The 27,411-nt window shown below is 42.9% G+C and overlaps 2 protein-coding genes across 12 annotated transcripts; one reads left to right on the top strand and one right to left on the bottom strand.

The window, feature by feature from the left end:
* Positions 1-374: 374 nt before the first annotated feature.
* Positions 375-13,325, bottom strand: LOC117418040 (cytokine-like nuclear factor N-PAC). 7 transcript variants are annotated; one of them, XM_059035316.1, is made up of 16 exons: positions 13,232-13,325; positions 12,441-12,477; positions 11,567-11,646; positions 11,321-11,459; positions 10,803-10,979; positions 10,092-10,169; positions 9,667-9,720; positions 7,585-7,635; positions 7,033-7,106; positions 5,630-5,729; positions 5,264-5,374; positions 4,921-5,022; positions 4,203-4,365; positions 3,663-3,842; positions 3,099-3,223; positions 375-2,762 (listed from the first exon to the last, which is right to left on the bottom strand). In XM_059035316.1, exons 1-16 carry the CDS (start codon positions 13,267-13,269, stop codon positions 2,688-2,690), a joined length of 1,584 nt encoding a protein of 527 aa, XP_058891299.1. In that variant the 5' UTR covers positions 13,270-13,325; the 3' UTR covers positions 375-2,687. The 7 variants fall into 7 exon arrangements, with proteins under 7 accessions (XP_058891299.1, XP_058891298.1, XP_058891297.1 ...); XM_059035315.1 differs by having other exon boundaries at positions 5,264-5,389; XM_059035314.1 differs by having other exon boundaries at positions 5,264-5,392.
* A 22-nt stretch (positions 13,326-13,347) lies between these two features.
* LOC131740174 (ubinuclein-1-like) lies at positions 13,348-27,260 on the top strand. 5 transcript variants are annotated; one of them, XM_059035309.1, is made up of 19 exons: positions 13,348-13,589; positions 13,719-13,802; positions 14,399-14,659; positions 14,874-14,978; positions 15,159-15,254; positions 15,802-15,945; positions 16,359-16,447; positions 16,560-17,001; positions 19,008-19,078; positions 19,516-19,645; positions 19,772-19,890; positions 20,236-20,361; positions 20,865-21,008; positions 21,956-22,006; positions 22,149-22,191; positions 22,875-24,089; positions 24,319-24,565; positions 25,350-25,439; positions 25,912-27,260. In XM_059035309.1, the coding sequence occupies exons 3-19, from the start codon at positions 14,435-14,437 to the stop codon at positions 25,962-25,964; spliced, it is 3,390 nt and encodes a 1,129-aa protein (XP_058891292.1). In that variant the 5' UTR covers positions 13,348-13,589; positions 13,719-13,802; positions 14,399-14,434; the 3' UTR covers positions 25,965-27,260. The 5 variants fall into 5 exon arrangements, with proteins under 5 accessions (XP_058891292.1, XP_058891291.1, XP_058891293.1 ...); XM_059035308.1 differs by having other exon boundaries at positions 13,348-13,802; XM_059035310.1 differs by having other exon boundaries at positions 13,348-14,659; positions 24,403-24,565.
* Positions 27,261-27,411: the final 151 nt, after the last annotated feature.

Genomic DNA, 27,411 nt, shown 5'->3' on the forward strand with positions numbered 1-27,411 from the left:
AGCACACCCCCATCATTTCAAGCCAGGCCTCAGTGTGAAAGCATGCTAGTGAATTACCTGCAGCACTTGGACTAACCAGTCATGAAGGGCAGTTCGGGGTTGTTGGCTTTGGTGTGTCTATAGCAGGAGGTAGAACTGGAAAGAACTGCCCAGCAGCAGACCATTGAAGGATCGCCGGGAGAGCTAGTTATCAGGTATGGAGGTGTGGCTGATAATTAAACAGCAGCAGGTCCTCTAGCTACCTGGGCAGGGGAGTTTCAGTACCTACCTGCTTTCTCACTGCAGATAACAGGAAAGACATATGCCAGCAGCACAACTAGAAGCACCATTTCATCTCCTCATTATATTATATAAACCGAAAAAACAAACAAACATGTATTTATTTATTTGTTTAATTGAGAGGATTTGTTAATTGCACAAAATCATTTTTTTCTTCACATTTTTCACATACATACTGAATGAGAAACATTGCTTACGAACAAAAGCAAAACTCTTTTTACACAAAATGTTATGCATCAGCAAACCTGCTATGAAGCAGTGGCTACTTCTTGTCAAAGCTGCTCATGTATGCCACACAGCAGCAAACAGAAGAACCAGGAAACATTGCAATAACCGCCTAGAGTATTAAGACACCAACGATTAATGGTTTCAATTGATTGGTTTAAAATAATAATATAAAAATACTGAAGGGCTACAGTAGAGACAGAAGCAGTGCAATCCTACTCTGGTAAGTCAGCTAGGGTCTTTTGGGTTTGTGGTAAAGACTGATCAAAAGAATCACGTCAGGGTGAGTGAAGTCACTGGTAAAGACTGATCAAAAGAATCACGCCAGGATGAGTGAAGTCACTGGTAAAGACTGATCAAAAGAATCACGCCAGGATGAGTGAAGTCACTGGTAAAGACTGATCAAAAGAATCACGTCAGGATGAGTGAAGTCACTGGTAAAGACTGATCAAAAGAATCACGTCAGGATGAGTGAAGTCACTGGTAAAGACTGATCAAAAGAATCACGTCAGGGTGAGTGAAGTCACTGGTAAAGACTGATCAAAAGAATCACGTCAGGGTGAGTGAAGTCACTGGTAAAGACTGATCAAAAGAATCACGCCAGGATGAGTGAAGTCACTGGTGCTGCTGACATGCAAAAGTAAAGAAGCAATATGAACAGAGATCTGAGGCAGGAAGCACGAGTTGCTTTAGGGCAAAACAATAAAATCCATTTATTTAAGTTATCTGCTCAATGTACAGCTCCCGATTATTAGAGGCAAACAAGACTTACTAACATTAAGAGATTTATAAAAACAATTACAAAAAGTACTTCATACTTTTTTTTTTTTTTTTGCACAGGAAATGAAGCATTCTGTATCAAAATATTTATAGTGGTGCAGCTCCGAGTATGAATTATCGTTCTCCAGTTCAAAGTAATGCAGTCTGTTTTGTTTGCACAAGTCTGACTAAATACAAACTAGGAAGGTTATTAATACTATTATTGTGATTTATTTTTCAAATGAACCCTTTCAGTGTGGTTCTAATAAAAGCTACTGTTAAGGAGAAACATGTTCTGCTTTTATTATATATTATATATATATATATATCTATGGATGTTTTGGCCGTCAAAACAATGGTTATTACGTATGAAACATAAATGAAAAATGCTATTTTCCTAACGACGTGTCCCTCAGAGATCACAATGCTTACCGAAAGCATGCTAGATAACGATGCCAAAACAAATAAACCTTTTGAGGCAGGGTGAAATATATTTCCTGGTACAGCTGTAACAAATTCAACAGAGAATCCTGGCAGAAGCAAAGCCAACATTAAAACACACACAGACATCCAGAAAACGGTGGCCCTGTACGTTCTCCAGCCTGTTCTCATAGTGCTACTAATACAGAATCATGCTTGACATGGTGTGAAACACAGGATCAAATCTGTCTTGAGCATTCGCTTTATAGAAATAATTAACAGTCTTGTCAACTGGCCCTTAAGAAAATGATCTTGGTAACTGCATCAAGTCTGGGAAATAAATTACTGAAAACATGCATTCAAGGTATTTAAATAATCGACAAGTAAGACACACCAATAAAGTGTCACTCTGCTCCCCTCTATATATTCTCTTCATATAACTAAGCTCTGCTAATCAGGGTGAGACTTTATTACGGCATTGCAGTGGCACTTCCTTCCTTGGTGCTTCTCCAGTCTTGTATTTCATAACAGAACGATACTCAAGTAGGACAAAATAAAATGCTGAACTCTGGACCCACTCACAGGAAAGTGTTCCACCGACAATGAAATACAACTGCAGCACTGAAATATATATCTTTAACATAGCAACAAGGAAATGCAGCATGTGTATGTAACAGTGGCTGGTACATGTGTGACTGGAAAAGGAACCTAAACCAGAAGAGTTTGAATTGGTTTAAAAACACAAGTAAACCATTGCAATGGGTAGGATTTCAATTTGCCCGACACACTGCATTACTTCTCCCATCAAGCTTTAACAAGGTCAAAACAAAAAGGAGCAGCACACAGCTGGCCACTTCATTTGTCCCTTTACAGGGCAATGCTCGGGAGGCTTGGACACGTCACCACTGCTTCTCCCTCTAAAATCGGGGAAATAGCAGATTCATTTAGAAAAGGAAATGATCACAACAGCAAGAATGTGGTCCACACTTAATTACAACTGCAGTTTAGTGAATGTAGGCTCTGTAAACTGCAGACATATCATTATCAGACTGGTCCAATGCCTTTGCTCTTTTATAAACCTGTATGAAAAAAAAAAAAAAAAAACATGATTTAATATATTGCTTTAGAAAGAATGAACAAGCATGTGCTGTCTATACCCCTCCACCTCCCATTCAACCCAGTCCCCATTCAAATGGAATATGCACACGGTAGAGCTCATGGGGTATCCTGCTACACTCAATATATACTGAGTTACTGTGCTAAGATACCCAATATAATCGAATGGTAGTGAATGAGGACGAAGCCTCCCCAGAGAACACAGCAGTCACCTGACACGAGCACACCGTGTGCACACCCCAGTTACTCCAGGTCACAGGCAGGCGTCACAATACAGAAAGGCTCGCTTTTCACTCTACCTCATTGGCTGCAGCTGCCATTGGAGTGGGATGATTGACAGAGTCGCCCATTGCGATCGCTAACCTGAGATCTTTCTGAATGTGTTTCAAATAGTAATCAGGCTTGAAGTTGCCCTGCAAAACATCTGGAATGACAAAGAAAAGTTCCCATACAAATATGCAGGTAAACAATGTAGTCTCACCTCTGAGAATCAAAATGCTGCAGGATAACATTCTCCTTGAACGCACGCACTACCGTGGAGGCATACCGATCCTTTATTGTGAAATGATGCAAACCTGCTTACAAAAGGTGTGTGAAGGAGCCCTAACCAACACAAACATGCAATTACAGCACATGATGTAGTGTTTGAAATTGGAAACTGAACAGTCTTCAATGACTGTTTCTACATACCAGCTCAAGAAAAATTCAGCATGCATCAGACTGCATTCAAACACTAACACAGTAAATGCATTTCCATTGCAAACTCTCACTTCCACCAGATCAGCAAACAAATCACATAAACCCCTTTCAATAAGATGACACTCCAGTTCAATTCTCCCCAAAACATTTAATGAAATACTCACTTTGGCATTTCTGGTCCAGGAAAGTGCTTGCCATTTGCCCATGGCTGAGAATGTCTAGAAAGGTTGTCTGTGATTGGCCAGTTACTTGTGCCAGTGTCAGCCCTTCTGCAATCGTTGCCATAAAACTTCCATGAACCATGTTGAGGATCAGCATCATCTTGGCTGCGTTCCCCACTTCACCTTCAGAACGACAGAGACAGGAGCCTGTGTCAGTAACCCTAACCCTAACCCCCGCCAGGCCTCCAACACACGGGAGTCACACTAGCTAAATACTGCAAGACGGGATCAAAATAAACCTTGCATGTGAAATTGAATACCAGCATAGAACCTTTCCAGTGTCCAACAAACCCGTTCAATTCAATAGTAAAATCATCATTACTCAACCTTTACCCTTTTCTGTTTTACTTTTTAGAAAGCAGTCCGTTTGCAATCCCACCCCCAAAGCAGGTTCAGGTGTAAACTTTCCAGCCCCCTAAAAAGCATCTCGACACGACGTCACTGTGGGAGAGCGCCAGGCCTGCTCCTGCTGCATGTCCATACCCAAGAAGAACGAGGTCTTTCCCATAGCCTGGAAACAGCTGCTGCAGTCTTCATACAGCGACCGGTCTCCAGCAGCTAGAATGACCAGCATCCCGTCATTGGAGAGCTGCTGGCTCCCAGAGACCGGAGCTTCCAGAAAGCGCCCCCCCCTGGACGTGATCACCTGTGAAGAAACCAGACCAGTCAGCACACAAACCAGGCTGCTTTATCGACAGTGTGAGAAATATCTATCTGTGTTCTACTGCCCCTCCCTTATCTGAGAAATACCTATCCGTGTTCTACTGCCCCTCCCGTATCTGAGAAATACCTATCCGTGTTCTACTGCCCCTCCCGTATCTGAGAAATACCTATCCGTGTTCTACTGCCCCTCCCGTATCTGAGAAATACCTAGCTGTGTTCTACTGCCCCTCCCGTATCTGAGAAATACCTAGCTGTGTTCTACTGCCCCTCCCGTATCTGAGAAATACCTAGCTGTGTTCTACTGCCCCTCCCGTATCTGAGAAATACCTAGCTGTGTTCTACTGCCCCTCCCGTATCTGAGAAATACCTAGCTGTTGAAATGACAGATTGTACTATAGGTATTTATTATTAAATTAGAAGTATCTTTGTCTGTGAAGCAGTGCCATTAATGGAGCTTCCTGATTGGTGGATAAAAGCTGTGTGGTTTCTCGTGCACTGCAGGTGCGACCATGTGAAAAAACAAAATCGCAGTCTTTACCTGGGATAATTCTGCAACAGTGTCAGGATCTACAGTGGACATTTCTACATAACACTTCCCTGGTCTTATTCCCTGCAGAACACCACTGGGACCAAGCACTAACTGAATAGAAAGAAACACACGTTATTTACAGGCCTTGAAGAATATGAACCCTGAAGATTAAGGATATTGATTTTTAATATTAACTTTAAACAAGGACATCAACTTGAGAAATAGAAGCTGAATCTCTGACCAACATAACACATACTTTGTTAAAATGACTGACAAACAAACAAACTTGTCTGGCCCCCCATGCTTATCTTGAAGAGTAATTCCACAGAATTAATAAAGCTTAAACACTTACATCCTTGGCAGCCTTTGGGTCGGAAACACAGGAAAAAGTGACATCACACGTAGAAACGACCTCGGCTGGAGTGCGCCCTAACCTTGCGCCTTCTTGTATAAACAAGTCACACTGCAAGGAACCAAGCTGCTAGTTACAAAATAAGTATTAGTACAGCAGAATTGTGATTTGTGAACACATCAGTACTGTCTGCTGGCAAGCCTGTATCTCATCACAGTGAAGCTCAGCTCACACCTTATAAATACTGACTCAATAACACTGCAGCAAACAATCATATGATATGAATTACAGACTTGTGACCAAAAGTGCCAACGGAATGGAATAAGTGCCTTCATGTTGTGAATGGAATCTCATGTAGTGACTTGCCTTCTCCGCAGTGCGATTCCAAACCATCACAATGTGTCCCATCTTTAAAAGGTTCGCAACGATGCCACTGCCCATCAGTCCTAGTCCAAGAAATCCTATTCTGTTGTGGAGAAATACGTTTCATCAATAATAATAATAAATTAGTAAAATAACATGCCACCTAACATTTCATTTGTAAAGAACTGGCATACATACATACATACATACATACATACATACATACATACATACATACACACACATCCAGTACAGCGTTGTGACCTCGGCTCACTGCGCACCAGCGACCTCTGCAGTCTGTCCAGGCGCCTGCGGGCTTGCCTGTAAGCTGCCCAGAGCTGCGTTGTCCTCCGACGCTGTAGCTCTGAGGTGTAAAAAGGAGCAGTCGGCTGACGGCACATGCTTCGGAGGACAGCGTGTGCTCGTCTTCGCCGCTCCAGTCAGCGCAGGGGTGGTAGCGGTGAGCTGAGCCTAAAAATACTTGGATATGCCAAATTGGAAGAAAATAATAAAATAATTGGCAATTACTAAACTTAAAAAAATAAAAAAGGCGGATTTCTGAACATCTATAGAAAATAACATTTACACATGCATAAACAGGATAGTGAACAAAAACAACACTCAAACTGCTTTAAACTCCGGGAAATTCTTTGCTTTAAAAGGAAGGAAACGTAAACAAGATGAATTAGGCAACAAGACACAGTGTTGCTATGTGGTTTGCTGTAAGCCATCTCCACTCAAAGCTTTTAAAACAAAATACAAAACAAACGGTAAATGTACAGTAACTTGCAACTGATGGCTTCTTTCTTAAATCTAGAAGTCCCAGTCTCCCTGGTTCTGCTTTCTCTGTCATGGTACTTTGCGCTCTTTCTTGATATTGCCAACAGCCGATAAGAAGCTCGGTTTAAGCATTGCTTCGACTATTTTAAACAAACGGCTGGTAAGCATTGTGTTTATGAAGCTTGTTTTGTTTAATTCAAATGCATTTAAAAGCTACAACACGCTGTCAATATCTGCAACCATGTGCTACATCACAAACACATTGCACAAAAAAATAAATAAAACACAAAACTTTCTCAACTGGTGTATTGAAATGTCACAGATGACTGACACGCACACAAAGCCTTTCTCTCAAAGGGGAACGCACCAAAAGGCTGATTGCTAGAACGCTTTCTTTCTGTTTCCAACGCGGACGCTGCACCTGCTGTCAGGACCATTTCTCTCGTAGCCTAATCTTAATATTTATTTATTTAATTTATTTAGCGAGGCGGTTAATTGATCAGGGCGGTTATGTGGCGGTCGGATATGCGACGTTCCACTGTATATATAAAAACTACTATACATATAAAACCAGTCATCATAACAGTGTGGTTAATTGAATCACAAACATTATGTTTAATTGATACCTTTTGTCTGTGGGGGTGATGCTGCCATTCACAGCTGTACTGTCTGCAGCTTGAATTGATGTTGAGCCTGTGTCCTGTTCAGAGGAAATGCATGTCAGTCCATCCTTACAAAAACGCATGGTGTTCCTCACCTGGCTTTCGTTTTTTGTTATTGTGTCGTTAAACTTTTCATACAGCCCTTGTTATTGCTGCTGCCTCCCTTGTTCTAACAGCATGTCTTGTTTGTGCATGTTTTACTAATTGTGCTGTTGAATCCTCTTTCTGAAGCTTGCAACGCCTCCTTTGTTGTAACAATGTACTTGGCGTTCCAGCCAGTACATGGTGATGCAAGTTTGTCTTTGATTGAGAACAGAAGGACAGTACTTGAATCTAACAATCAGGGATCCAAGCCCACGTACAGAGGAAGGTGATAAATTGAACTCCATTAAAAACCCAGAGATAAAACAATACTTCAGAATGTGGAAATAGACATGCTTCTGAAACAGAGATGTGTGTGTGTGTAGAATCTCTAGAGGTATGAATAGTGACAACACCTACTGAGTTCATTCTTACCTCTTCGAAAATCTTCAATCGTTTGCTTATAGGCTCCAATGCAGAACCTGGCTGCATGGAAAACAAAAAGACAGAGAGTTAGCTGACAGCAAACCCCCGGGCAGGACACAACTCCCACAAAGAGAGAGTTAGCATGAGAACGCAAACCCGCCGTCACACTGCAAACCCCCGGGCAGGACACAACTCCCACAAAGAGAGAGTTAGCATGAGAACGCAAACCCGCCATCACACTGCAAACCCCCGGGCAGGACACAACTCCCACAAAGAGAGAGTTAGTATGAGAACGCAAACCCGCCGTCACACTGCAAACCCCCGGGCAGGACACAACTCCCACAAAGAGAGAGTTAGCATGTGAACGCAAACCCGCCGTCACACTGCAAACCCCCGGGCAGAACACAACTCCCACAAAGAGAGAGTTAGCATGAGAACGCAAACCCGCCGTCACACTGCAAACCCCCGGGCAGGACACAACTCCCACAAAGAGAGAGTTAGCATGAGAACGCAAACCCGCCGTCACACTGCAAACCCCCGGGCAGGACACAACTCCCACAAAGAGAGAGTTAGCATGAGAACGCAAACCCGCCGTCACACTGCAAACCCCCGGGCAGGACACAACTCCCACAAAGAGAGAGTTAGCATGTGAACGCAAACCCGCCGTCACACTGCAAACCCCCGGGCAGAACACAACTCTCACAAAGAGAGAGTTAGCATGAGAACGCAAACCCGCCGTCACACTGCAAACCCCCGGGCAGAACACAACTCCCACAAAGAGAGAGTTAGCATGTGAACGCAAACCCGCCGTCACACAGCAAACCCCCGGGCAGAACACAACTCCCACAAAGAGAGAGTTAGCATGAGAACGCAAACCCGCCATCACACTGCAAACCCCCGGGCAGAACACAACTCCCACAAAGCACCCATATACAGAAGTGCAAGATGCAAACATTCCCTCACAAATAATGCCCAAAGGGCCAATGTGAATGTACAAAAATGCAACCTTTTTTTCCTTTTAAAACAGATATATCAATAGAATTTGTTTTGTTAACAAGTGGACAGTAAGTTTAAGATTCAAGCCGCTCCCTGCCTCCAGGAGGGATTGGGGTATATGTGCTGCCGCAGACAGACCCGTATCAAGAACCAGAAAAAGGATGAGCTGCAACGCCTGCGAGCAAGCTTTCAGAGGGACCCTTAGCATTGCTGGATAAAGAGCTGCAACGCCTGCGAGCAAGCTTTCAGAGGGACCCTTAGCATTGCTGGATAAAGAGCTGCAACGCCTGCGAGCAAGCTTTCAGAGGGACCCTTAGCATTGCTGGATAAAGAGCTGCAACGCCTGCGAGCAAGCTTTCAGAGGGACCCTTAGCATTGCTGGATAAAGAGCTGCAACGCCTGCGAGCAAGCTTTCAGAGGGACCCTTAGCATTGCTGGATAAAGAGCTGCAACGCCTGCGAGCAAGCTTTCAGAGGGACCCTTAGCATTGCTGGATAAAGAGCTGCAACGCCTGCGAGCAAGCTTTCAGAGGGACCCTTAGCATTGCTGGATAAAGAGCTGCAACGCCTGCGAGCAAGCTTTCAGAGGGACCCTTAGCATTGCTGGATAAAGAGCTGCAACGCCTGCGAGCAAGCTTTCAGAGGGACCCTTAGCATTGCTGGATAAAGAGCTGCAACGCCTGCGAGCAAGCTTTCAGAGGGACCCTTAGCATTGCTGGATAAAGAGCTGCAACGCCTGCGAGCAAGCTTTCAGAGGGACCCTTAGCATTGCTGGATAAAGAGCTGCAACGCCTGCGAGCAAGCTTTCAGAGGGACCCTTAGCATTGCTGGATAAAGAGCTGCAACGCCTGCGAGCAAGCTTTCAGAGGGACCCTTAGCATTGCTGGATAAAGAGCTGCAACGCCTGCGAGCAAGCTTTCAGAGGGACCCTTAGCATTGCTGGATAAAGAGCTGCAACGCCTGCGAGCAAGCTTTCAGAGGGACCCTTAGCATTGCTGGATAAAGAGCTGCAACGCCTGCGAGCAAGCTTTCAGAGGGACCCTTAGCATTGCTGGATAAAGAGGCTGGACTTCCAAACAACAATCACGGCTCTTACCTTCTCAGACTGGCTGAGCAGAAAGTGATGGAAGTGAGGGTCCTCCTTTACTTGCTACAATGGAAAAAAGTTCAATCTGAAACATTTCTCGAAATAGTTCTACTAATCTGATACAATGGATCAAACGTTAGGCACACAACAACTGAAAGAATACAAAAATCTGAAAGTCTTAGCATTTTTAAAATCACTGTTAGTTTTGCTTTTCAGCAGGAGTCAAGCGCTCCCCCTTGGTAGTGCAGTGCTGGAGAGATCAAGGACAAATGAACTACATGTGGTGCTAGGTTAGAGAGGTCCCTAAGGAAAGAACAGTGGTTTGGATTTACATTGTATTTAAATTATAGCCTCAGCAAGTAATGAGGCCTATACAGTATAGACTAGACAGAGCTATGGGTATCCTAATAAAATAAATATTTTCAGAAACCTACATTACTCTGCCACTTGTAACCTGACACTGTTCCTGACATCGTTCTGTGTACTGTGGAAGGCTCTGGGTCGGATAATTCCTATACAAAAACAAAGAAAGAAATTCAATCATGAGTAATATTAAACACAAAGACATGTAGTTTAATATAACAGGGGCTGTGCTCAATCATGAGTAATATTAAACACAAAGACATGTAGTTTAATATAACAGGGGCTGTGCTCCATCATGAGTAATATTAAACACAAAGACATGTAGTTTAATATAACAGGGGCTGTGCTCCATCATGAGTAATATTAAACACAAAGACATGTAGTTTAATATAACAGGGGCTGTGCTCCATCATGAGTAATATTAAACACAAAGACATGTAGTTTAATATAACAGGGGCTGTGCTCCATCATGAGTAATATTAAACACAAAGACATGTAGTTTAATATAACAGGGGCTGTGCTCCATCATGAGTAATATTAAACACAAAGACATGTAGTTTAATATAACAGGGGCTGTGCTCCATCATGAGTAATATTAAACACAAAGACATGTAGTTTAATATAACAGGGGCTGTGCTCAATCATGAGTAATATTAAACACAAAGACATGTAGTTTAATATAACAGGGGCTGTGCTCCATCATGAGTAATATTAAACACAAAGACATGTAGTTTAATATAACAGGGGCTGTGCTCAATCAGACTCCGATTTCACAAACCGACCTTCTCATCCTTGGGAGGGCGGCCGCGTTTCTTTGGGCTGAGATCGTCACTCTCTCCAGCCGGGGATGATTTAAGAGTGCTTGTGGAATTTTTTCTGCCTCTCGCCTCAGCAGAGCTGGATTTGGTTTTATCATCGGAATTGCTTTTACTGTTCTCTTCTGCGGAGTTGTGTGATGCCTAAAACATAAAAAACAATTGACATCTCGGTCTCTCAATTTCACTGCAACACAATTCCCAGCCATGAGACACTACTTATTAACATGTTGAGAGAAAACTGAATGCAGGACACCTGCAGCATATCATGCACAGAGAGTGACGCACATGTATTAAATACTGGGGTGTTCTGCACTACCCAAAAATAAACCAATATTGCACAGTCACAGTTAAACTCATGGTTTGATCACATTGAAGGGGTTATTTGCCACTGCAGGATTTGATTTGGCTTCAGAAAGTTCTCAAAGCACAGACAAGCCCGATGTGAAGCTCACTTTGCCGCACGGATCCCCGCTCTGTCTCACCTGCTCCCTTCCCCTGGCTTTCTTGAGGAACTCTTCCACTGCATCCACCGCCTGCTGGAAGCGCTTGCCTTTATTGATCTTGATCATGTCTTCCTTGTGGGGATGGTATGGCTTGAGCTGCTCCACCTTTATCCAAGCACTGAAACCCCACAAACGCAAATGCTTGGTATATTGAACATGCAACTGCTTGCTGTGTTAAAGTGGTGCTGGCATCTTAGAGGAGTTCAGAGATAAACAAATACTTACTGATCTTCAGTTCCAAAGAACTTCACAAAGAAACATTTTTTGCCACTTGGTTTTTTCAAATCCTTGGGAGGGCTTACAATCTGACAACAACAAAAACAAAGAGAATCAACCTCTAAAAAAAGGAGTAACAACTGTGTCCATAATATCAAGTACAACTAATGCTTGTGAAAACGTGTTTATAAACATAATTCCCATGAATTGAACTGCGTTCCTGCCTCCAAAACTAGCGCCAGTGGTTCAGTAGCTCTGTATAACATGCACAGCTCCAGTGCTTATCATCGTCATTGCTAGAGCTACTCTTCCCTGTCCTCGGGCAGTTGGGTTTTAGTTTATTTAAGAAGCAACTGACTTCGGGCAAATTCCTCCAAACAAAATGATAATTTCCGGAGTTGAAGTGTGGCACTGCCCAGTCTGTTCTGCATGTTTGGATGTGTTCTTCTCGTAGCAATTAAACATATTCAAACAAAGAAGGGATGCTAACACTGTAATTCCTAGAGTATTCAGTGTGTCAGTTTATCAAGATGTTATAAACTTTGGTTTCGTTTCAGTGCAAGTAGTATACTGTACATTTATATAGGTGATAACGTAACTTCATTATTATTATTATTATTATTATTTATTTCTTAGCAGACGCCCTTATCCAGGGCGACTTACAATTGTTACAAGATATCACATTATATTTACATACAATTACCCATTTATACAGTTGGGTTTTTACTGGAGCAATCTAGGTAAAGTACCTTGCTCAAGGGTACAGCAGCAGTGTCCCCCACTGGGGATTGAACCCACAACCCTCCGGTCAAGAGTCCAGAGCCCTAACCACTACTCCACACTGCTGCTCTATTTCATTGATAAGATAATAAATACCACTCACCTTTCCTGGCCAGGGTGGGTACCGACCAAGCTTACCCCTGGAGAAAAAGAAGAACATTCAGAAAGTAAACATATATCTAACTCGTTTGTATCACGTGGTTTTGTGTAGCCGAAATAAATTCAACACAGCGCCATAGTACCGCACTAATTCAACACAGCGCCATAGTACCGCACTAATTAAACACAGTGTTGTAGTACCGCACTAATTGAACACAGTATCGGTACCGCGCTAATTAGCTGGCCTGTGTAAGACCAGGTCACACAGCTTTGATTAAACAGTCCACTGTTCCCAGTAAACACAGAACACGACAGCTGTCCAAGCAAATGCTTCAACGTGTCGGATTTATTCTGGGTCGATTTCCAGCATCAACATCATCGGGGATCAAACAGCTGTTTGTCTCCTTTACTTTAGGCCAGATACAAGAGCACTGTTTGGTGGACGGAGGAAGCAGTACATCACGTAAAATCACCTGGACGAATTTTACTTCTTAACGCAATCCAAGTGCTGAAACCCAAACTGAATACATTCACTCACAGTGTTACGTGCAGGCCTCACGTTTACACCCGTCTGCTCTGTGCTGTTGTCAAACTAGATTCAGTAATGGTCATTTCACTAGTTATTTCCAGGGCAATTTTTTTTTTTTTTTTTTTTTTTTAATCAAAACAAACCTCCATTAAACCGATCACATGTACCACGGGATCTGTAAAAAACAGTTTCGGTATTAATTTAATATACACATACATAATATGAACCATTTAATAAAAAAAAATTAAAAAAACATCAATTCTCACCACACTAGATCTCCGATCCGTAAATGCACTGTCGCCATTTTACAAATGAAGGTAAACGTCGCACAGGATCCTGGGAAAGAGAACACACCCACTCACGTCACATGACCCAGCACAGGCTTCAGAATGCCATTTTGACATGGCAACCCCCGAACTTCCTGTTTGTTTTGTCAGTGTTTTTGATAATAACAACGGTCGACCACGAAATAAATCGGAAGGAAAGGAGGAAGAACGTGGCCCCGTCTTACGGTTAATCACGTTCGCCCGTAAGATGAAGCCCGTGCTGTTTCTGTGATTGTGCCGCTGTTCTACAAGCTGTAGGCAGTGAATAGTAGACAAGATGGTGGAGCTGCACTTCTAAGTACGTGTTGCTTAGTAACGGTGTTAAAACCTCGCACGTTTTGATGTAGCCGGCTATGCACACACGGTTCCCGTTGCAGTGCATCCATATAAATAGTAGAAGTAATTGCACTGTTTTTTGGTTTCGCAGGTAACATTTTTTTTGCGACGCTTCGGCGCATCTTGATGACGCAACTGCCGGCTTAATGGAGATCCTACTGTGCAGAGATAAACAGTATGAAATGTGGTGATTTCAGACCAATTTGATATTAATTTGAATAGAGCTGTGCGTAAGCTGTTTTGGTTTTATATGTATAGATGAAATAACACATGCTTTTTTGATTAATCGGGGCATTCGTCAAGTATATCAATGCAACATAACGGTACGGTAGTAAATACAAAATAGTCTTTTGTTTATGGACAGTGAATACGTGACGTATAAATCAGTTTTTATTGGTATATTTTCCAGCTTAGTGAATTATTTAATTGAGAGAAATGCAATGTTATTTTGCAAGAAAAAATAGAGCACTGATTGAACAAGTATTATTGTCGTCCTTTTCCAGCCACATACGTCCTGTGCTGTGGTATTAAATCGTGTCAGGTCATGACGTTCTACTGAATGGTATATTTATGTATTAAAAAATTGCCCCCCCCCCCCCCCCCCCCTGCACTGTGAAGCTAAGTTACGTCGCATGTACTTGGAAATATTCCAAACTGCATCAATGATCTGGGACCATTAGCAATGCACAGAGGTTTAATAAGTGTTTAAAATGTAGAACTACAGTACCAGTATATAAACGTGCTAACTGAACACACGTGCTTTCTGCATAGTTAGTGTCTTTGCGATTATAGACTTATCTCATTGTTATGGCTGAACCACGGAGGGTGCAGTTGACCACGCTCTCTGGCAGTGAAACCTGCCTTCCCACAAGTTTACTGAAGAAACCACAGAATGAAGGAGCAGTCGTTACCCCTGTGGACCCAGAAAGGACTGACAGAGACCCAACGGCACGGCTGGTACTCGCTCTCTTTCAACCAGACCAAAGACACTGTCCAGAATTTAACTATCCTGAACTGGTAAAGAAAACAAAGGTAAGAGAAGTCCATTTAAATCCACTGATCCTCCTCTTAAACTCTTGCAGATTATACATGAATATAGATTTACCCAACAGTAACATTAAGAATGACAAACTTCTGCTTAAAGAATACCATAGTGGATGCTCAGCATCAAAGTACTGCCGTTCAAATCCTGCTGCATATGATCCTAGATAAGGTTATGCTTAACAGGTTTCCCCTTGGTTTGCAGAAGGATTCTGTGAACGAATCTCAGGAACCTTTTGAGGAAGATGAAGACGAGGGGAAACAGAGACTGGAGCTTGAAGTGCTTGCTAAGAAGTTTGAAGAAAGATACGTGAGTGTTTCCAAGAACCTTCTGTGGGTGTTTCTGCTATAATTATGACTAGGGGAGAGAGATTACAGAATCCTAATCCTCAGAATACAGTTTTGATGAGGAGTGAGGTTCTGGCTACGTTCAGCCTCAGAGGGATGTGTTTTGGGTAACTCTTGTCATGTGTGTGTTTTTTAATGTAAGGGCCCGAAGAAGCGTAAAAAGGACCGTATGCAGGACTTAATTGATATGGGCTATGGATATGATGACACAGATCCATTTATTGACAACTCAGAGGCTGTAAGTGTTTTACTGTTGTCAGTTTTAACCTGGTATCAGCAGGGAAGATCATCCTTCCCTCTCCAGCGCTTTAATATCCTCAATATTGAATAGCCATGGAACCAACAGCTACTTTTGAGCATGAATGAAATATTATATTGTACCATTTTCACCTGTAGTCTCTTTATTCAAGTCTCAGTAACTGTAATCCATGTCTTATTTCATATATTTCATATATTTCATATTGGATTTATTTTTCAGTTTTAGGGTCGGTTTTGGTTTCAGAGGGCTTACAGGAAAAGTTTAAAAGAGATTTAAGTATATACAGTTCATCCCCTAGTGTGATGAGAAAACGCAAATGAATGCAATGAAACGTAATGCAATGTTTTCTTTGTTTCCCTTTCTTGTCTCCTGTGGGGATATAAAGAGCAGGAAGCAGTCTGGTCAGTGTGTTGCACTGACTGCTGTAGAGGGCTGGTCATCCAATTGATAAAACCTGCAATGGAACCTAGTTCTCTTTTTATGTGTAAACGTTGCATAATTCTGCTTTCCTTCTTTCCTGCAACAGTATGATGAGCTTGTGCCGGCTTCACTCACAACAAAATACGGGGGATTTTACATCAATTCTGGAACGCTGCAATTCAGGCAGGCATCAGACTCTGAACCAGACGACGGTTTAACCAAGGAGAAAAAGAGGCTGAAGTCTCCAAAGGTGTGAATAGTTGTCCAGAGTTGAGATTTAATGAGGGGGTCATCATGTTTCTCTCATGCAGACATTCATAAAACAAGAAATGTAAATACAAACTGGATTCCTGCCAGTTAATGTGATCTGTACTTACAACATGTGAGTGAAAACACTGAGGAGAAATACAGGAGGTGGAGGTGAAGCCAGGCGCTCCACACAGGGCTGGATCTGCAAGTTAGGAGAAAAGGACTTGTTTGTGTGTGTTTCCAATATCTCTCCAGGTATCAGTATGGTCTCAAAGATCAATACATCTTTATAAACAGCAGTGACATTTTACAGAGCAAGACTAAATGTGTATGGGAGTTCAAATGTTCTGGACAATAAATAGGTTGTGTATGCATTGACGTGAACTACAATTTCACATGATTGTTTTTCTCTAGAAACGAAAATTAAAGGATGGAAGTGAAAAGGTCATGAAAAAGAAGAAAGAAGAGGGTCATCATAAAAAATCCCAGATTGCTAAAGATGGGTAAGTTGTTTGACGTGACTGTCAGGGAGGGGGACAACAGAATCAAAACTGGTATGCTTTCTAACATTGCAAAATGTAATGTCATTTTTTTTTTTTTTTTGTAATTCATCAGAATGATGCCACTTAATCCCAGTAAGGAAGAAAAGAAGAAAAATAAAAAGTTCACTGGAGTGCTGAGTGTGAAAGAAATGTTGCAGAAGTTCCAGAAGGAGAAGGAAGCCTTTGAAAAGGAGGATGGGAAGCCTCTGTCCAGCCTCCAGCCTGTGGCTGTGCCGGCTCGGGCGGTGGACAGCAGCCTCAGTGTGTCTGATCCTCTGCTCTCTCTTATTGGCTGTGCTAACGAAAGTGATCTCCTGCATGCAGCTAGCACTATCGACTTGGGTGACATCGATCTGGAGAAGCTTCTTTATGACTCTCCAGCTGCAAGCCCCCTTGACCTGGACGAGGGTAGCGACCCTCTCGCAGGAGGTCCGGGTCAGGTTCTCAAACAGAGCCCTGTGCTGCCTGAAGGTTTGCCAGGCCCTTTGGAGAGGCGCATCAAAGAACTCACTCAGGTACAGTGACAAACAAAAGCAGTGTCCACTGGTGCCAGGGATTGAAACCCCAGCTCTCTTGGCTCCCAGTTCTGGGGTTCAGAACGTTCTTGTTCAGGGGTATTATTAGAATGAGCAGGTGCCAGGAGTTTGAATAATCCTGCCCCTGCTAAAGCTGCTCTCAGTTGATCACAGCATGACTAAGTCTGTAGCTTTATTAATAGGACTTGTTCATGCAACTGTAAGGGAGGAACTATTTGTTTTTTCAACATCAGACTCCTGGCTCCTCATCAATTAAATTTTATATGCATTAATAAAGGCAGTTCTGAGACCCAGAGCTGGGCTACAGTGAGTGTCTGCTTTCAGTTGGGATTTTAGTTTTGTATATTATTTGAACGTTCCCATGAAGAGATGGATCAACCTGCCACATTCAAATGCGCATTTGCTGTATGTTTTTATGAACACATTTGGTTATGGATCCAGGATAGTAAAGAACAAAGCCAAATGGAACCAGGTAGAGGACAACCATTCATAAATTCAGCACAGCATTCAGAACCAACAGCAGCATAATAATGAATAGAGTTAGAGGTGAAGGGAGGTAAATCACTGCTTGCTGTTGAATGGAGATATCCGGTCCTCACTGGCACAAATATGTAATTCATCAAGAGAAGGTGAGTATTGTATTTTATTTTATTTTTTTGATGGGTTTCCTGTTTCTGGTACTGATCGCTGAACAGTATAGTCAATATAACAATTTATTAAAATCTGAGCATTTGATAGATTCTGTAACATTTATAAGCTGTGTTTTTTATAATGTAAAAAAAAGGCTGTTCATAAGGAGTGTTTCTTATGTTTGCATGAAAGACAAATACAATCCATTCTCAGTTCTTGTGCATTATATATTGCTGTTAAACTTCAGCAACATATGGGTTGACGTTGCTCTGTGAAAATGTGTCCATATGAAGAAACACTTCCTTCAACATCCACAGAACTGGTAACAACTTACAAACATATTTTAGCCTTTCTTGCTAAATTGGGAAATAGTTATTCTGCATTTCTCCAAGCTTCGTTCAAGGAAATTCCACTACAGTTTCCTTTTCCATATAGCTGATATCCCAGATTTACAGTCCGCATCAAACCCTGGAATAGAATCTAATGGGAGGGTTTCTTTATCCAAACTACAAACTTGTTGTGGGTCGAAAATCCTTCCTTCCTGCCTTCAGAAACTTGTGAGCTGGTTGAATAAAACGTGTTTTTATTCTGCGTTGATCAGGGTTGTAGTAGCTTGTCAATTTTTCATAAACTTTGTGGAAAGTTTTAACACAATGTTTGTTTATACTGGCATCTGTGCTGTGCAGCTCTTGTCCCAGTGCTCAGTATGAATTTATGAATTCTGTAACTTTATTATATGTTTGAACTCTAACGTCATGGCTTTCAAACCACTGTATCAGATCCACCAGTCCCTTACTATGGATTGCAATCAGGGAGAGTTGAGACACCAGGTGGATATTGCTGCATGCAATCTCTCAAATAAATGCTTTTTCAGTTTGTTGGTGCATTTCATTTCTTTTTAAAGCAGCAAGTCTTTAAGTAAGCTTTTTCTTTAAACGCATCAATTTCTAGAATGGCCATAATTGTCCCCTGTAATTAGCGGGTATTTTCTAATTATCCAGAATTTAATCTGTTGATTCCTAATTAATCTTTAGATCAGTTTAGCTGGAGTGGCTACAGGGACACATGGAGGTTTAGGACTGAATTGCAGGTTAGTCCAGTCCTTGTAATTCTCCTGTGAATTTCGCAGGGCCCTATGTATAACTAACATATGAACAATTTGTAAAACTGCAGAAAAAAGGATAGAAGTGTTATTCATGACATTGGAAATTGAGATGTTTGGTAAATGAGGGACAGCTGTGATAGGAGGGTGAGGAACGTTGAAACACCAGTCATTTCTCTCTCAACACACATGGTTGATGGTTTCTGTGCATTTCATAGACCAAGACTAACTAGTTCTTTTACTTGCATGTTAGGCTGCCAAAGCATCTGAGGGAGAGGGAAAACAGAAGTTTTTTACGCAAGAAATCAACAATATGCTTTTAGAGTAAGTATCGCAGAACTTCAAATCTTCTGTCAATATGTAACCAGTTTTTAAAATGACTTTAGCTTTTTTAATGTGTTTCTATATGTTTTCTTAAATAGACAGCCTGTGTTTTTGAAATATAAAGCTGCATTTCAAAGCACAGTTTCATTTCAGAGCAATGAAACCCTGCCTCCTGTTACATTTGAAGTGGGGGAGCAGAAACCCTGCCTCCTGTTATATTTGAAGTCGGGGAGCAGAAACCCTGCCTCCTGTTATATTTGAAGTGGGGGAGCAGAAACCCTGCCTTCTGTTAGATTTGAAGTGGGGGAGCAGAAACCCTGCCTTCTGTTATTCAGTTATGTGGGCGGTGGCTTGTTCTGGATCAGTATGCTTTTCTGGTAAGTTTGTTCGTGTTCTGAAAGATGTTCTAACACTATCTCACATTTTTGTACCCTTAGTGTTGAGCTTCAGTCCAGAGAATTGCATAACCTGACACGTTCTGCCGTTTATGCACATCTGGCCTCTTTTCTTCCCTGCAGTAAGGACACTCTAATAAAAAGGGCAAAGAAGTTGCATTTACATGAGCAGGTGGGCAGCTTGTGAAATTCTAAACATTTTGGAGTTGTTACATTGTTTAACACTTCCAGAACACCATACAGCTACATGGTGAAGCTTGCTAAATCCCAGCTATACGGGTGTTCCCTTGTGTTTCAGGACGGGCGTCTTAAAGAACCACTGCACAAACTAAAAGCAGCTATTGGTAGAGTCATGCCCGGCCAGAGCGCCAAGTACCAAGACGACTGCCAAGCGCACACCCAGGCAAAGTTTGCCAAGTATGTGTGAATCAGAAGGGTTGGCTTTAAGCAACACAGCAGGGTTACATTAAATCATTAAATTGCCTCAGTGTATTTAGACTTCCATGCTGGTAGGTTAATATTCCTCATATATATATATAGTATTTGAAAATAAATAAATAATGTATAATGTGTATTCTTTAATAAAGATATGCATACTCAGGCATACTTCGTCATTTACAGTTTTTGAACGAAATACAAATTTCAGTCTATCCAACTAAACCGTATCAAGCTGTAATCAGACTGTGCATTGTAGGGAATGTTTTCACAACTCGCACGAGTTTCCATAACAAACACATGCAGCTTTCGTTTTTGTTTTTTCAGAATGCTGGAAGAAGGGAAAGAGAAGGAACGCTCTGATGAGGAGGAGGAGGAGGAGGGGGATGAAGAGAAGAGTGGGAAGCGGGTGATGAGTCCTCGGAAGAAGTTCCAGTGGAACGACGAGATCAGGTTTGCAGGGTTTAGCTTTTACTGGGCAGTGTAGTTTCGGGGGCTCTTGTAGCGCAGGTTAGTCCACATTCATTTTCAGGACTCTGTTCTGTTTCATCAATACCAGCTGAAAGGGGTACAGTTTCATCAATACCTGCAGTGAGGGGTACAGTGCACCCCTCACTGCAGGCGTGTTGCAGGAAGCCAGTGCAGTCTGTTTGATCTAACCGCCGCAGGTCTGTAATTGTGACTGTTTATTAAAGTTGAGTGTGTTAATAAAACATCCCTTGGGGAAAACGCCAGCAGGGTTAATATAGATTTGAGATTTGCGTAGAACTGTCAGGAGCAGATGCACAAGGCATGGAAAATGTTAACCCCAGAAAAGTACAAATTAATGAATCTGGAAGATGAAAAACAATTTACAGAACCACTGACTCTCATACTGGTAATAACACAACTGCAATTTGAAAAATGTTATTCTGTTTTCCACTGTGTGTTGAATCATTTTCATTGTTTTCCTATAGGGAATTTCTTTGCAACGTTGTAAGAATAAAAATGGGCAGTTATGAGCTGGAGAGGAACAAGTCCCAATCTGCAGAAGAATATCTAAAGGCTTTCCTGGAAGCAGAGGTCAAGCCACTGTGGCCTAAGGGGTGGATGCAGGCAAGGTAAAGAACCGTGGCTGTTTCTAACATTCACAGATGTGAGGGTCTGTAAGCAGCTGTTGAACAATTAAGAAAATGCATGATAGGGGGCTCCCGAGTGGCGCATCCAGTAAAGGCGCTCCTTGCAGGATGTGCCCTATAGCCTGGAGATCGCTGGTTCGAATCCAGGCTATGTCACAGCTGACCGTGACCGAGAGTTCCTAGGGGGCGGCGCACAATTGGCTGAGCGCTGCCCGGGTAGGGAGGGCTTAGGTCGGCAGGGGAATCCACGGCTCACCGCGCATCAGCGACCCCTGTGGCCGATAGGGTGCCTGTGGCTCTGCAGCGGAGCCGCCAGATCTGTGTTGTCCTCCGGCACTATAGGTCTGGTAGCATTGCTGTGGATCTGCAGTGCGAAAAATGACGGCTTGGAAGGAGCACGTTTCGGAGGACGCGTGTTCCAGCCTCCGTTTCCTGAGTCGGCGGGGGGGTTGCGAGCGGTGAGCCGGGGATACAGATAATAATTGGGCATGCTAAATTGGGGTGAAAAAACCGGGGTAAAAATAATTGGCGACGACTAAATTTTATAAAAAAAAAAAAAAGAAAAAGAAAATGCATGATAAATAAAGAAAGAAAGGAAGAAAGAAATAACGAGTGTCATTTTCTCATGTACTGTATCCACTGGAGTCCCTTTGGTTAACCTGCATAAGTAAATGTGGTTATTATTGTAATGACCGTGTTGCATGTATATCATTATTAGTATTTCAATTGTATTTATTTACAGATATTCATACAGTTGATTGCTTCTACACAATGTAACCATTCTTTATTTAAGTGCACTCTGTTTCAGTGTTTCCCAGCTCTAGCAGGACACACACCCAGATGCTGATCTCATTCTCGGTTCTTGTGCAGAGCTTCTAACAGCACGCTAATCTTGTGCTGTGCTTCTTTTCATTTCATCTTCCCTTTAGGATGCTGTTTAAGGAAAGCAGGCGGGTACATAGCTACATCACTTCCATACCGTAAGTACCACAATTGTGTCAGAAAGAAGATGGCCTATTCTCTTGTAGTAGCCATTGGTCTCTTTATATATCCCTCAGTTCTTTGATTCAGCTTGATATCATCTTTTCAGACCTGATTTTAAGACATATCTTGTTTTCACAGGACCAAAAAGAAGGTCATCAATCCCTCAAAAATAAAAATGAAGGTATGTTTTATTGTGATGAATGTAATAAAGCTGAAATCCCAAACTCGCAGACTTTACCCCAAAGCATGGCTGTAATAGAAGTGCACACCTCTGTCATGTACCTCATCAGTACTGTATATAAACGGGATCTTTGCAGCACTGACAGTAACTTCCATGCACTGCAAGTAAAGCCTGCCATGCATTGCTTTAATAGAAGTGCACACCTCTGTCGTGTACCTCATCAGTACTGTATATAAACGGGATCTTTGCAGCACTGACAGTAACTTCCATGCACTGCAAGTAAAACCTGCCATGGAATGCTTTAATAGAAGTGCACACCTCTGTCATGTACCTCATCAGTACTGTATATAAACGGGATCTTTGCAGCACTGACAGTAACTTCCATGCACTGCAAGTAAAACCTGCCATGGAATGCTTTAATAGAAGTGCACACCTCTGTCGTGTACCTCATCAGTACTGTATATAAACGGGATCTTTGCAGCACTGACAGTAACTTCCATGCACTGCAAGTAAAACCTGCCATGGAATGCTTTAATAGAAGTGCACACCTCTGTCGTGTACCTCATCAGTACTGTATATAAACGGGATCTTTGCAGCACTGACAGTAACTTCCATGCACTGCAAGTAAAACCTGCCATGGAATGCTTTTTTCTTTGTTGTATTTTCACTTTTTTTTTTTGCAGGATCCATTTGTGAAACTAATGGGTTCGATGAGCACCTCACAGCTGCATTCGGGAGGCCCAGCAGTCCTGGCACAGGGCCCTGGTAGTAATGCACTGAGCCCCGTGGGTTTCTTTGTACCAGCCAGCACCACTGCACACAGCTCCAGCATCCCCAGCGCCCCGCACTCCTTCACTAGGGATGATTCTCTGGATGAAGATTTGATCCACAACCCTCCGTCGCTGGAAGGCGTTTCTGAGGAACTGGCTGCCCTGAACAGCGCTGCAAGGGGAAGTCCTGATTTTTGTTTCTCTGCTGTCCATAAACCAACTTCTGCCAGCCTGCCAGTATTAACATCATCTGATGAGAAGAAGAATTTTCCCAAACCAGTTCATGCCACATCTGTCGCTACTTCTGCTGCATCATCACAATCGCCCCTAAATCTTTTAGCAGAACAGGCATTAGCGCTTGGACAGCTTTCACAAGAGAGGAAATCTCAAAACTGTTCCACTGCTGTTTTGACTGGATACAAAGGGCTTCTGTCGCAGACTTCTACATGTAACAAAGTCCTCTCTGACAGTCTGCAGACCAAGCACAAGAACCTCAGCTTACTGCGAACAACTTCCAGCTCTGTGCAGAGCCCCAAGCCTTTTCACCAGACAAGCCAATCACAGAAAAGCTTTCCTTCGTCCACTCAGTTCAACATCAGCCAACTGCAAAGCTCGTCTCAGTCTAAAGCATCGAAGCTGCTTCAGCAGTGTGCCAGCATGCAACAGTCAAAAACAGCTGCAAAGACACAGACTTTTCATCCTCCCCATTCATCTCTACCCAGTGCTGTTCAAGCTTCCCCTGTTACTATGTCTAAAATTCTTTCTTCTACAGGATCTTCTGTCAGTTATATGTCCAGCACTTCCAGCCAGATGTACAAGCCGAATTTTTCATTGCCTGCAATGACAAAGTCCAGTGTTCTTTCAAGTAGCTCAGCACACAATGCCCCTGTCAGCACTGGCGTTTTAATCAATAGGAAGTCGCCTTCTCCAAACCAAACCTCCAGCTTGCAGTCTCAAAGCTCCACCGTTAAGAAGCCCGTGGTTTCTCAGAAACTCACCCTGGTTGCTCCTCCGGGAGGTACCAACGGAGACTCTACTATGGGCACACAAGGTGTGGCAAGGCTTTTGACATCGTCCCTCAAACCAGTAGTGGATACCAGCTGTTCAGCATCTGCTCCTGCAAGTTCGGTAAGTTAAATGAAGATCTTAAGACTAAAATAATGTTTAGCTTCACTCTGCCAATATTATGCATCTATCCTGCAGTCGAATGCATTGCTGGTTAAATATATGTTCCATCTCCTAGTTTATCATTAACGTTAAATTGACACATTACAGAAATCACGTTGCATGTCATGTGTATGTTTGTAGCCGTTATACAAGAAGTATATTAAAAACTATTTTTTATATATATATTAAGAAGTTAAATGCCTCAGGAGCAGCGGTACTGTCCAGTTCTCCATCCCCGAGTCTTCTCTCCCCATCGTGCACCTCCTCTGGGCAGACGCTGGCACCTGGAACCCTGAGCATCTTGCCCGGCATTGTCCCAGTGCACACCTTCAGCTTCCCCGTCCTCTCGTTCGGCTCAGACTCTAAAGCAGGAGGGACTAAAGATGCAGTCGTGACGGGGCCTGCGCCAGGGACGTTCCATCATGGCCTTGCCCACAGTGAGTGCTGTGCCTGACTGCAGGCAGTACCAGGGGAACCCAGAGCAGACACGTCTTTGTTTCCTTACTTTCACAGTTTGAGATTGTTCATCAATGTAGATCCAAATCACACGTGCTTGTCCCACCTCACAATGTGATGTGCTTTTGTTCTGTGTTCTATGTGTTGCAGTGTTTTTCCAGTTCTGTTTTATGTGGTGTTGTGTTGTAGTGTGTGTCATGGTGGGGATGCAGGGCAGGGCTGCATGGTGGGGCTGTAGGGTGAGGCTGCAGGGCGGGGCTGTAGGGTGAGGCTGCAGGGCGAGGCTGTAGGGTGAGGCTGCACGGTGGGGATGCGGGGTGAGGCTGCACGGCAGGGCTGTAGGGTGGGGATGCAGGGTGAGGCTGCACAGCTGAGCTGTAGGGTGAAGCTGCAGGGCAGGGCAGCATGGCGCGGCTGTAGGGTGGGGATGCAGGGTGAGGCTGCAGCGTGTGGCTGCACGGCAGGGCTGTAAGGTGGGGATGCAGGGTGAGGCTGCAGCGTGGGGCTGCACGGCAGGGCTGTAGGGTAGGGATGCAGGGTGAGGCTGCACGGCAGGGCTGCTGGGCGGGGCAGCTCGGAAGGGCTGTAGGGTGGGGCTGCAGGGCGGGGCAGGGCTGTAGGGTGGGGCTGCAGGGCGGGGCAGCACGGCAGGGCTGTAGGGTGGGAATGCAGGCTGCTTTGCAAGCCTGAACAGTCACTGTAGGCAGTGCATGCACACACAGGCTCTTTACTTGTCAGCACTTGTTTTCTTTCCTCTTCCTCTAGGTATTTTTGCTGGGTTGCACACTAGTGCTCACCACACAACACAGCTCCCACAGCCCACCCAGTCTACCCACTTACAGCAAAGTCTGCAAGGTAACTGGCCCCATGCATTACCTGTGTGTGTCCTTTGTGTCTGGTCATTCTTGGTTAACAGAGCAGCTCTGCAGCTGTTTCAGCAGATTTAGTTAGGTTCTGTTGTTTGGTCTGTGCTTTGCTGTGGGTAACACTCACTTCATCATAACTCTCTTTGTCTGTCTGTTTCTGTTTACAAGTACAGAACTATAGAGTTGCATTAACAGTAGTTCATTAGCATTCCAGATTACAGGCTAAATAGTGACTTATCCCCCATGGGGGCAACAGGATGTACGGTGGATGCCCATATGTACAACCATCATACTTACTTTTAGTTATATTTTAAAAGGAACTTCCCATGGTGTGGCCATTCTGGCTGGCTCCATGGATACAGCCAGACCAATCAGTGGTATTAATCATGAGATTGTTTGTGTTGCTGGTTGGTTAGCTGCATTATGTTCAGTAAAATGTATGTATCCTGTTTGTACTTCAGATAGCAGTCAAATCCATGGAGAGAGCTCAAATGCACAGCGAAAACTGCAGTGATGCTTCTTCCAGAATGAACACGGATTCTGGTAACTGTAGCACGAACGATTACATTAACGTTTGGAGGGTATCATAACCAAATGGTTTTATATGCTCCTGCTTTAAAATGACTATCAGCTAACATTGCAGAATATTTTTTTTTTTTCACTTTGTCAACTTATCTCTCAAAACAGACAGGGGAGTAAACGTGAGCCTTGTTCTTACTGTAGGAAATACTAGACAAAGATACGCAGTCAAAATACTAAAACTGTTGTGCTTTTTAAAATGTTCTCTATGTATAAGGACCAAGATATTGTAAGGCTGCTTCTAATGAGATTAAATTGATCAATAACCTTTGAAGATCTATAATAAATTAAGTGTCAGATAGTTTAAGAGAATAATATCTGGTGTTTCGCGGTACAGCTATGGTCACAAGTTTAGCATCACCCTATAGAATTAACTCTTGTGTTTTCATAAATTCGAATGAGTCCTGCTGAATAATATTATGTTCACATAATGAATTACATGCCGCTTTGTAGTTTTCTGTATATAATGGAAAACTGACAATTAAATACTGTACTACTATTATAGCTTCAGTAGACTTTTGCAATGTCATCTTGTACTTTCTTTGATTACATGATAAATAAAATACCTAAATTGTCTCAATCCAAAAATTCTAGGTGTTGCAAAACTTTTGGCCATAGCAGTACCCTATTCCCATGAACATAGAGCAGGGTACCCACATACAAAGGTCCCTAAGATAGTGATTAAGATGTATGGGCAAAGGCATAAACCTAACAGTGAAATGGAATGAAAGTGCTACAGAACACGGTGTACTGTGTCTTTGAGTAAAGAAGCTGCTCTTATAGAAAGGAGCAGAACGGTGTGAGTGTTTAAAAAAACAAGGTGTGCTCAACCATTTAGTCTGGGTTTATCTTTGCACTGTACAAGGGGGAGGAAAGAGTGAACGCACTGATCTAAAGAGTTGCAGTGAGTTATGATTGCTTTGAAGGCAGCAGCAGCCTCTACACGTGTGAGAGGCACTTCTGCTGTTGTAAAAGCTCAGGACTTAATGAATCGTTGATCATTGTGAGCTATTTACTTGGCTATGTGTGTATAAACAGTTTGTAAATAAATGTGAGTGTGAAGAGATGCCAGTTTGCCATTGTGAAATAGCACTTGCAACAGCTACATTGCAATGCTAATGTTTAATGGCAAAGCTGGGTTTCAGGGACTATGAAAACTGTTTTGTTAATCCTGTACAATGTTAAATGTTTTGTATTTTAAAAAAATAAATATATAAAAAATTGGACATAATTTACTTCCCCAAACTGCCATCCATCTAAGCCACGGGAAGTGCTTCCTTTTGTATTGGCATAATAGAGTAGATCTCTGTGCCCACAGATCAAATAAACACTCAGACTGCTGCTGTGTGCTACACTGGAAACACTGACTGGAATTTCAGTCA

Source organism: Acipenser ruthenus, chromosome 13, assembly GCF_902713425.1.
Source record: "Acipenser ruthenus chromosome 13, fAciRut3.2 maternal haplotype, whole genome shotgun sequence".
Taxonomy (NCBI): Eukaryota; Metazoa; Chordata; class Actinopteri; order Acipenseriformes; family Acipenseridae; genus Acipenser; species Acipenser ruthenus.

Coding starts and splice junctions, on each gene's coding strand:
- LOC117418040 (XM_059035314.1), bottom strand. CDS start 13,269: ATGGCGACAGTGCATTTACGGATCGGAGATCTAGTGTG. Junction 9,721..10,091: donor GTTACAAGTGGCAGAGTAAT/GTAGGTTTCTGA, acceptor TTTCCATTGTAG/CAAGTAAAGGAGGACCCTCA. Junction 5,393..5,629: donor GGAATCGCACTGCGGAGAAG/GCAAGTCACTAC, acceptor TTTTGTAACTAG/CAGCTTGGTTCCTTGCAGTG.
- LOC131740174 (XM_059035308.1), top strand. CDS start 14,435: ATGGCTGAACCACGGAGGGTGCAGTTGACCACGCTCTCTGGCAGTGAA. Junction 15,946..16,358: donor AGAGGCTGAAGTCTCCAAAG/GTGTGAATAGTT, acceptor GTTTTTCTCTAG/AAACGAAAATTAAAGGATGG. Junction 24,090..24,318: donor CATCTGCTCCTGCAAGTTCG/GTAAGTTAAATG, acceptor ATATATATTAAG/AAGTTAAATGCCTCAGGAGC.